Source organism: Linepithema humile, chromosome 6 (genome assembly GCF_040581485.1).
Source record: "Linepithema humile isolate Giens D197 chromosome 6, Lhum_UNIL_v1.0, whole genome shotgun sequence".
NCBI classification, from domain to species: Eukaryota; Metazoa; Arthropoda; class Insecta; order Hymenoptera; family Formicidae; genus Linepithema; species Linepithema humile.
In genome coordinates this window covers 10,234,378-10,245,349 of record NC_090133.1, presented here as the reverse complement: position 1 = coordinate 10,245,349, position 10,972 = coordinate 10,234,378, and the positions used below count along the sequence as shown (strand labels likewise).

Genomic DNA, 10,972 nt, shown 5'->3' with positions numbered 1-10,972 from the left:
AGTTGCTGCAACAAATTGCATAGGGCGGATTTATAGTCCGTTCTTATATTTAATAGCGTTTTCGATTATACGGATTTTGATCTACTCAAGGTTAATTAATGACGTCATTGCATTGTCTCCATCAATAAAAAACATGAATTTATAGTAAAATAATGTTTGTCAACGGGAGTTTTTCAGTTTCTCCGCATGAAGTCGCTAAAATCAGTTCGCACTCGGACCGTCACTCTTGTCGACCCTTAAGGTATGCATTACTACAAAGTTTTAACTAAGCGCATGCGCAATTCGATCTGTCTAATAACCGCTAAGAACACTGTCCTCACGTTTCCTTTTCACGTTTCGGTTACTCGAACCTGTGTGGTGCTGTGGTGAATAAATTACAAATCGCAGGTAATCTTTCGTAATAAAACTCATCGAACTGATATCGACGCAGTAAATAGTATATTATATCTATCCGTGTATTTTGATTATCATATTTTACAATTAAACGATGTGTTTTGCGAAGTATGGAGATGCAAAGTCGATGCAATTGTTTATCGCAGCTTTCCACTGACATAAATCATAAGAAGTATACCGCTTGAACAAAAGCATAACACTAACAACCACGGGATTCTTTTTTTAGAATCAGCCAGAATCATATTTTTCATGTGGTGCGCTGTAATTAATTTACAATTGCTCATTATACTTCACAAAAATTAGATAAGAGGTTAGGCTTGCTGTAGGGAAACGTGAAAAGAATGCATGTCATGAAAAAAATAATGCTTAGATTCATGTAGTAAACGTATTTATTATTTAGATGTGTAATAACGAAAACTTATAAATATTTTTTCAATTTATTAAGCATTAGAATTTTTGTATATCAGTGAGATGAAATGGTTGCATTGATTTTCTAATGTTTACTATTTTTTATTTTTAGCCATGGTGCGTATGAACGTTCTCAGTGACGCCCTCAAATCCATCAACAATGCTGAAAAGCGTGGTAAACGGCAGGTATTGTTGAGACCATGCTCTAAAGTAATTGTCAAGTTTTTGACAGTTATGATGAAACATGGTGAGTGAATACAACATGATTTGTATTATTCATGATGTATATTTTATTTTATATGTGTTTATATTGTGTATGTATGTGTGTATGTAATTAATTTCAAATTTTTAAAGATTTCTAATGCAATTTTGTGTACAGGATATATTGGAGAATTTGAAATTGTGGACGACCATCGTAGTGGAAAAGTAGTAGTAAACCTTACTGGAAGGTTAAACAAATGCGGTGTCATCTCACCTAGATTTGATGTACCTATTAACGATATTGAGAAGTGGACCAACAATCTTTTGCCTTCTCGACAGTTTGGGTAAGCATTTGTCTATATATTTATAATGAAAGAATGTTATCTTTATAAATATTAAACAATATTAGTAAATTTGCTTTATGAAATAAGCTATATATCATTTTAATTGACAATAAATGGAGAAAACATATTACTCAAATATAAATAATACATAATGCTACACTCCAAGCATTGTGATGTATACTCTGTATGTCGTTTTAATAGCGCTGAAATGTAAAGGGATAATAATGATAAAAATAATGAACGAGAATAATTAAATTAGATAATATAATTACAAAATATATAAGCTGAAGTTAAATAGATTATAATGCATATTGAATTTACATTTTAGATATGTTGTATTAACTACTAGCGGAGGAATCATGGATCATGAGGAGGCGAGGAGAAAACATCTGGGAGGAAAAATACTGGGATTTTTCTTTTAATTTTGTATTTAATTAAATAAAGATGTAACAACACACAAACGTTGAAGCAACTTTCATATTTAAAAACCAATTGTTTCTAATTTTTATTTCTTAATTTTATAATACAGTGTGATTCGAAACATGTATAAAAAAATTTGACATTTAATTGTTTAGGACATTTTAAGTAAAAATATCTTTATAGGAGTATAGATCCTATTTTCAATATTTATGTAATTACAGTTTTTAAATTTTACAGCTGTATAGTACGTGCCAAAACTTCAATTTGTCACGCACACAATAATATTAAATTTGTAAAAAATTTGAGAAATTTTTTAAGTAAGCATAACATTAAAATGATAATACAATTTTCTACCTGCTTAAAACATTTTAAGATAACATTAATCATGAGATCGAGGAATTTTTAAATAAGCATAACATTAAAATAATAAAATGATACAATCTTCTACATGTTTGTAATATTTAAAGAGTATTGTAGAGTATTGAAAATAGGATGTTTGAATTGATGTTGACTTGTACTACTTGTTCGTTTCGTGGAAATAATTTTGTTAAAATCGAGCAAGTAGTATCAAACACAATCAATACGAGTTTAAATGTAGCACAATATAGAAGGGGGTGGGTGTTTGGGCATCAGACTCACGAGATGGCATTGAAAACGGTATATGGACAAATATATTATGCTTTCATGCGACATTCCACTCTATATAATCCTCTTTCTTATTTCTTTGTTACAATTGTCATATTTACATTTTTGTATTGTCAAGACTTGTTTAGTAATATAATTCTTTTCGTATAATTGTTGTTTGTAACAGTGTAGTTGGAAGTATGGCTAAAACTAAAACAATTAGCAAAGGATGTCCCAAATGCGAACAACAGGTATTTAGACAAAACCTCGTCAAGCTTTGTGTACATTTATACTTATTTATTATATCTCTTGTACGTGTATATATGTGTATTAAAAATGTGTAAAGAGTATTAATTTTGAATTTATCGTGAATGATTATCCTCTACTTCCTAAAAAACCAATTTTAGCTAAGCAAATTTAATATTAAGAGAATAAATAAAAATGTGGAGTAAATAATAGCCCACAATTCTTTGTAGGCAAATATATTTTATGTGGGCGTAATTCCTTCGCATATTCATAGGATTTTATCTATTGATTGAATGTAAAAGGAGCACTTAATAAATAATTTATACAATATATAATATATTTATTAAACACATTAAATAATTTATATATTAATATATTTAACAATTTATATATTTATTTATAATACATTATTTTAAGGATTTTATCATTTATTAATAATATATTGTAGAAATTTTTTATGGTTTAGAAAATAAAATATTTATTTGTATTAATATATATAAAAAAATTGCTTAAATCGATATATCTAAATTATATAAAGTCAGATCAAGATTACTATTAATAAATTTAATCATTTTTTTTTATAATAAGGTACCAGTTGCTTGTAAAGCCTGTCCATGCGGACATTCCTTTTTCAATGCTCGACGTAATTCAATTAAAAGTCCACCCAGTCCTGATGGTGGAGTGATGAAGACCAGGAGGACAAATCGTATTAAACGGGAGAAGCCGAATTATTACGATGCTTTAGAATATGACAAACAAACAAAAAAAAGTGCTAAGGTAGAACATTTATATTAGAAATTATTAAAAAAAAAATAATATTAACTCTTAATCTATGTTGCAAATTTAGTAGACTGGTTTTTAATTAATATTATTAATAATATTGTTACATAGAATGTAGCATTTTTAGTAAGTATTTTACACTCACAAAAGTAATAGTTACTTTATTATTACAGATTAGACGAACGACAGATACTGTAGAGGATATTGATTGTCGCCAGTTGAACAAGAAAAAGAAGAGGAAAGGAAAGGGAAAGGGCAAAAGTGGCAGCAATAGCGGTATGGGCGATGATGATGATGAAATGGATGGTATTAATGGATTGTCTCCAGAAAAGCAGCTCACGTGTTCGCTCATATTGCAAGAACTGAATAATAAGATGAGAGTGGTAGCTTGGAAGCCTACATGAAGTCTACAATAAGTAGAGACATGCGTATTCTGTTTAATGCTCTGGACGATTATCCAACATGATTACTTTATGTGCAGTGGCAAAGTGCAAGAGAAACAAAGTTGGTTAAAGTAAACAGTATGGTGCATCTTTCAGATTGATTTCCCACAGCATCAGAAATAGTTATCATTGAGATCACATCAATTTCAAATCCTGTATGAAAATAATTGACTGCCATAAAAATCTCTGACTTATATATATCGCGATATTATTGTGAGTTATTCTTTATTGTGATTATTTTGAAAATTATGAAAAAGTTGTATTGAGGCTTGTGTACATATAGATTTGCAATTCTAGGTTATTTTGTTTCTTATTTGAATACATGTATTATACATATTCGTGTCTCACATATGTGATTATTTAATATCTAATCTACAGAATTATATGTTTGATATGAAGATATATCGAATTGTCATATTATTTATAATGATGGATTTATAATTGAAATGTCACATTTAGCGCTTAATATGGAATATAAACACAGACTTTACACTAACGGACAAAATTTTCTTAAATAATTTATGATAATCATAATTGTCTATCTAAAAATTAAAATTATATAAGAATCAAAAACTTAATATATTCTTTATTTAAATACTTAAATTTGCGAAAAATTTATATATTTTTGATATTTACATTATTTATTCAAATACTGCGTGTATTTATTCGAAATATCGATTTACCAATCTATATGTATCGATCACCTCTTGGTTTGTACATGTATATTGAAAATATTTGCACATAGTATAACAGCACATAATAAAAATAAAAATAATAATAAAAATAAAGTAAACTTTAAAAGCTTTTTAGAATTATTTAATCTCCAATTTAAATTATTTAAATTATTTAATTGCAAGTTTTTATCTAATGAGGGAGATTCTTTCGTAATACAGGAAATGTGACTCGACAAGTATAAAATTCTTTTTTGTGACAACCATGATTTATTTATTTTCCTATTACATATTAGATCACTTCATTGTCAACGATCACATTTCCAAAATAATTTATTCTTTCATAGTAGTATCCCCTTGATGATTGTTATTCTCGGCGTTTACGGGCAGCTTTGTTGCTGTTGGGTTTGTTTGGTTCTCATTGATAACCAAAAGCAGAGGTAAACCTCCTATGACCATGCACGTGCCCATGCACAAGAAACACACGGTGTAACTTCCGGTTACATCGCGCAGATAACCTGAAACAATGTCACGTGATTAATTAAAATTAAACAAGGAATAATATTTTCTACACAATGCTTGATTGAGCAATAATGAAAAAAACTGTTTATTCTCAGTCATTCATAATTTTAATAAAATTTACTTTGAAAAAAGTCAATTCTAAATTGATACAAGAATATGATTGTAAGCATTTGAAATCTAACGTCATTCCATCTTATTAAGATAAAAAATATATTATGCTTATAAAATATAGTTTAAATAATCTAAAAAGTATTTACGAGAATATTTACTGAGAAAAAGTATAAGCAATAACTTTCCAAACAATCTTGAAGTAATTAAAAAATTATTGAAGGGCAAATTGGCACGTGTGTTACGTGTGCACCGTGTGACTTTTATATTTTTATCTCCGCACCTTTGATGCAATTACGCGCGTAATTGGCGTGATATATAGTATACTAAGTAGCTCAATATCTTTTCTTTGTTGTTTATAAGATTACAAATTTATAGAATAGTCAATAAATTCAAATTAAACAAAAATCATACATTTCTAGTATAAATAAAAAACAATGTACGAAAAATAATTTTAACATACAGATTTATTATTGACAAATAATTGCAAAAAACGTACCTGCAAGAGGTGGAATGGAAATCGCCCCGATGCTCTGGAACATCCTAACGAGACCATAGCTGGACGATATTTTATCAGTGCCGTATTGATCGGCGAGCAGGACGGGAACTAGGAGAAACCAACAGCCCAGACATAGTCCGTACATGCCAACGGAACACGCCAATACGTAAAAAGAATGAGCCATCGGGATCGCCAGAACCGCCACACCAGCACCCACCACGCTACAAAAAGGGATGTCCGTAAATAATATGCTTCTACTTCTATAATTGTTTATTTAATAAATACCCCGATAAAAATATTTTTCTGAAAATATAACGAAATTTTGCTGAAATGTATTTGGAAATTTCTCTCAATCGACCCCATTAATTAATTTCATAAATATTTTAGCAATTTTTCATTAAAAAGTAACAGTTTTCAGTTTAATTTAATAAATTTCATAATGTCTAATATTTCAAAACTTTTTTATTACTTTTCAGCAGTATATTTTAACTTTCCTTATATTTCATAGTATTACATTAAATTTTCATACGGAAAATTATGATTCATTTTGAAATATATTCAGTAAATTTCAAAAACTTTTATTTTACTTTTCATTGATTTCATAGTACTTTCAGCAAAATATTTCCATCAGGGTATCCATAGAAGATTATAACATATGTCTTCAGGATCCTAAAAAAGACTCAGGATCGAATTTCGCGATTTTTATCCGAATAGCTAAATAGCGCGGTTTATTTAATGATCTTTTCTCGTTTAGATGAACATCGAAGAATTATATATGTATATTATATGTCAAAAAATTACTCACCTTCCGATATACCCTTTCCGTCGGTCAAACAGCTTGAGATCCGACAGCCAGCCAAGGCCGAGTCTGCCGCACAGATCAAGGGCGGCGGAGATGGCCACTAGATAACCGGCTTCCGATTTGGTGTAACCGGCGGCGTGCACGTACGCTGGCAAATAGTACAGCATATACGGGCTGCCGGTGGACATCAGGCTGACGGAAAAGCACATCATGATGAACTGTGGATTCTTCAGCAGCGACAAGTCGAGGTAGCACGTCAACCTCTGCATAAACGTAATTTTAGATTCCGTCGATGCTGTCAGTGTCAAGGACGGCATTCTGCTCGGCGGCGACGGTGGCTGCGGTTGCTGTTGCTGTTCCGGCGGACCCGTCGTCGTCGCAGACGATTTCAATGACCTCAGCGACGATCTAGCGGCCTTGTAAACGCACGTCGAGTCCGTCGACAGATCCTCCACGCTGTGCAGAATGCTGGAGCTGCGAATTTTCGAAATAGGCTTCATACGGAGGCCCTCGCCCATCACGTCCTTTTCTTCGTCGCTGTCCGTCAGCTCGACCGCTACGACGCCGCTGTTTTGATGGAACAGTTCGTTCAACATATTGTGCCGGGCGGTCGGGTCGTTAGCGAACAGAAGATCCAATTTTTGCTGCTTTTTATCTTGATCCTGATAGAGATATGACTGATATAAATCATTATCCGTCATGATTTGTTCGAGCTTACATCAACTAGTCATTAATATCTTTTTGCATGTGAGTGAGAAGAGATCAAAATATTTTCAAGATTGAAGAACATACAATATCTTCATAAATTATTAATAGCACAATTGGAAATATACTTTATGTCAACTTTACCAATTACGGACAATTGAAGGGTTCGTAACAAAAAACCCTTGTCAATTTTTTCATTTTATCAAGAGAAAAAAAAACATTCTGTCATCCTTAAGTTTTCAATAAAAAACCACTCAAACTTCCTAACAATATAAATCAAGACATGAGAATTATCAACCACACTGTAGGCTCCTTGACTAGTAGAATACGCTATTTCCTTAATTTTTGACAAGGGTTGTTTTTGTTATGAACCCTTCAATTAACTGAATATCGGCAATTTCATGCGGTACAACCTGATACGTATACATATATAAACTGTACCTGTTCCTTTTCTTCCCTCGGCTCAATCTTTTCCAAGATATTTTCTTCAGGTGCATAATTTTCGTCCAGTGGTCGATACAAAGTCGCACTAACACACACGTGCAGCATACAACCACCTAGTAGCAATATCGTGCCGTGGAAACCGAAATCCTTGACTAGGAATTCAATAAGAAGCGGGAACACGAAGCTACCCGCGGCAGTACCGGATACGCAGATCCCGTTCGCTAAAGCACGATGTTTATCGAAGTACTGCGATACTAAAATTATACCCGGTGTTGTGGACAAGCCACCGCCAATACCTGCAAAAATTCTCTTGTATTTTTGTTCATCGATAAATCGCAACATTAATTTCACGATGAAAGTGTTCTAATGGAGAATTAACGTGACGGGAAGAAAAAGATTAAAGTTGAACAAACCTGTCAGCACTCCAAATGTAAAAAAGAGGTGTATCAATCGCGTGGCAAAGTAACTAGTTGTAAGTCCTAGAGCGCAGAAAAGTCCTCCCACAAAAACCACCGTTCGACAACTATACTTCTGGCAAAGCATACTCGTCACCGGAGCTGCAAACAAAACATCATTATTATAACAATATATTTTTTCACTTAAAAATTACAGAATAATGTGTAAGTCTTTTAATGTAATATCTTTTTATTTTTTAATTGTGCAAATTTTTTTCAATTTTTAAACATTGCAAATACTAACGCATATTTTTGTAAAAAAATCATGCCATTTTAACATAATATGTGATATTTGATTATTTTTTTAAGATTTTATTATTCAGACTACATCAAAAGAATCTGATATTTCTTATGCAACAATTCAACAAATCTGTGTAACGAATGAAAAGCGCAATCAATTGACAAGACACTTCAGGTATGTATTCGTGCCGGCAACTTTCGCTCTCGAGCCAATCGATTCTTCGAGAAACGAAGGTCACGGAAACTAAAAAAAAAAATCTGAACAACAACAACGACTCACCGAGTGCTAGACATAGGCACGTTAGAATCGCCGGTATCCATGACGCGACCGCAGCGGATGAGTCCTTGAAGGTCTCCATGACCTCAACGTAGAGCACGCCGTAGGATTTGACCAACCCGGCTACCCAGAACTGCACAAAAAAGGCGCCGAACACCACCACCCATCCGTAACCGCCGTCTAGAGCGACATAGGTGGTGTTCCGGGATTTCCTACTTTCGTTTTTCTGTCGTAATTTTCTTCTTTTCGGCACCGTACATCTGGTAGACCTGAATCGGCTTTTAAAATATTATTTTGAGGTGAAAATTCACAGATTACGAAAATAATCAAATATTTGCATCTCCACACACGATTTTACAAATTGGGTAATTTTATAATTCAAAGAAGAAGAATTAGAATCTGCACATTAAAATATGTATTCAACTATCCAGACACAACACGCGTAAGCTTAAAGACATCTGAAAGACGTCCAAAAAATGTCATTCTTTCAGATGTTGCCTGGGTACTTTTAATTTCTCATCTTTTTCGCTATATAAATTTTTAAATTAACAATTCTAAAATGTCAACCGCGTATAAATATGATTCAATGAAAGAATTTCGTCTTTAAACTTCTCATATTCGACAAGAAGATTACGAAGATGGCTTTTGCTTTCTTCACAATTCTTGTTTCTTCAAAAACGTTTTGAAAATCATTGATGCAAAAACGAGATTTTACATGCAATAATCAAATACTTCGATAAACGACGTATACTTTGTTTAATTAAATACGTATAAATCGTGATAAACACGTGCGCAATCGGCGTTCGTGTCTTTTCAGCACCCAATTCGTACACTCTGTGTATTCACACCGACCTGAGCTCCCGCGACTTGGCGATGAGCGGCCGGGCGGTGAGACTGGATATAGTCAGCAGATTGTCGTTGTCCTCGTCTTCGACGGTGCCCTCAGGACTCTGCAAATGCGGTGGTACGATCGGCGTCGACGTCGCCGTTGTCTGCACGGCCAGGGAGGCCGGCCGCTTCGGTGACGGCGCCCCGACGGCGACACTGCCGCTCAGGTCGAACACAGGCGCCGAGTGGATAGAGAATAGCGAGCCCAGTTGCGTCGCCGGTTGATTATTCATGTTCTCGTCGATGATCGCGCTGCCGGCGACGACCATCTCCTGGGACGTTGCCGTCGCGATATCGGCGCCGGCCAGCATGCCCGCCGACGCCCGACATGCGTCCTGGAAACTCCATTCCCGTGGTAGCGACATGTTTCCTCGGTAGCTTCCTTAGCGGAACCGGGGGGACCGTAATACATTGGATTTGTGTTACTTGGTTTGTCACGCGAGGTTTACTTGCTTAGTTTCTCTGGTCGCTTGACGGCTCCTCGAGTCCTTCCCTTTATCTCGCTTTGCCTTCACCTTCGTCTTCTCCACCAGCTAGAGAACAAATTTGTCTCTACCTGGACACCTGGTGTATCTGTCGTAGTGACGCTCTTGCAACCATGCAATCGTGTCTCCTTGCCTCTGATTGTACCCTAAGCCCCTCAATGTGAAGGGCTTTCACGCTTTCTCGATTTGGCTTTCGAAGACCGAACTTGAATAAATTTGAGAAGCGGAAATGTCAAAAATTGACGAGAAGCGTCTTCTCATGTGATATCAGAACACTTCTTTCGATTTTGTCAGACTGGGACTCGGAGCATGAATAGAGTGCGCACGCAGCCTGGTGGAGGGCTGCCACTAACATGAAAATTCACCGTGGGATCGATACATTGGCGATGCTGACGCGTAAAGGCATCTTCTCGGAAATCACTCGCGGCTCACGTGCAAACGCACTGAAGAGGGTAAAACCACGTAACCGTGTATGTAACGAGCGCTGAACAAGCTCCATTCCATAAAATTGGGTTACATGCATATGGAAATGCCAACTTTTTTCTAATAAAAAAGAAAACAATCAAGTCACTCTATTTGATGCGTTTTGTATGTAAAGCGTTAGCAACGAAAGTGTCAGCAACTGGGTGAAGCTTGATTGCACTAAAAAAAAAAAAAAAAATAAAAACTATTTTTGTTAGATAAATAAAACTGGTGCTCTGTGTGTACGCGCGCGTGCATCTTGCAGTATAAAGAATATTGACAACTAAATAAATTCTAAAAACTGTTCTAAAAACAAAAATATTGATGAACAAAAGTAGAAGACACTTTTAAAGGAATCGTATTACTTTATATGATACTTGATCATTAGAAAACATTTACTGCATAAGATTAAAACTCTGAGAATTTAATCTACGTTATAATGTAACGAACAAATTGCATGATTAATGTAGCAAGTATTTTGTCGATTAAAAAATTGAAATTATTAGTGCAATTTTATCGACAATTTCAAATGTATGTTTTAGCAATGCGTTATTC

At 34.2% G+C, this 10,972-nt stretch overlaps 3 protein-coding genes across 4 annotated transcripts; 2 read left to right on the top strand and 1 right to left on the bottom strand.

Moving 5' to 3' along the window:
• The first annotated feature begins 229 nt into the window (after positions 1 to 229).
• LOC105668289 (small ribosomal subunit protein uS8A) lies at positions 230 to 1,807 on the top strand. Its single transcript, XM_012360569.2, has 4 exons — positions 230 to 387; positions 914 to 1,048; positions 1,181 to 1,346; positions 1,675 to 1,807. The coding sequence occupies exons 2-4, from the start codon at positions 916 to 918 to the stop codon at positions 1,766 to 1,768; spliced, it is 393 nt and encodes a 130-aa protein (XP_012215992.1). The 5' UTR covers positions 230 to 387; positions 914 to 915; the 3' UTR covers positions 1,769 to 1,807.
• A 152-nt stretch (positions 1,808 to 1,959) lies between these two features.
• On the top strand, positions 1,960 to 4,394 carry LOC105668281 (UPF0547 protein C16orf87-like). The gene is made up of 3 exons (XM_012360563.2): positions 1,960 to 2,641; positions 3,225 to 3,413; positions 3,590 to 4,394. Exons 1-3 carry the CDS (start codon positions 2,591 to 2,593, stop codon positions 3,818 to 3,820), a joined length of 471 nt encoding a protein of 156 aa, XP_012215986.1. The 5' UTR covers positions 1,960 to 2,590; the 3' UTR covers positions 3,821 to 4,394.
• Positions 4,395 to 4,777: 383 nt separating this feature from the next.
• Sln (Silnoon) lies at positions 4,778 to 10,695 on the bottom strand. Of its 2 annotated transcripts, none has more exons than XM_012360869.2 (7): positions 9,435 to 10,695; positions 8,586 to 8,860; positions 8,024 to 8,167; positions 7,608 to 7,906; positions 6,465 to 7,123; positions 5,660 to 5,880; positions 4,778 to 5,048 (listed from the first exon to the last, which is right to left on the bottom strand). In XM_012360869.2, the coding sequence occupies exons 1-7, from the start codon at positions 9,833 to 9,835 to the stop codon at positions 4,864 to 4,866; spliced, it is 2,184 nt and encodes a 727-aa protein (XP_012216292.1). In that variant the 5' UTR covers positions 9,836 to 10,695; the 3' UTR covers positions 4,778 to 4,863. The 2 variants fall into 2 exon arrangements, with proteins under 2 accessions (XP_012216292.1, XP_012216301.1); XM_012360878.2 differs by having other exon boundaries at positions 8,586 to 8,851.
• Between the last annotated feature and the right edge of the window lie 277 nt (positions 10,696 to 10,972).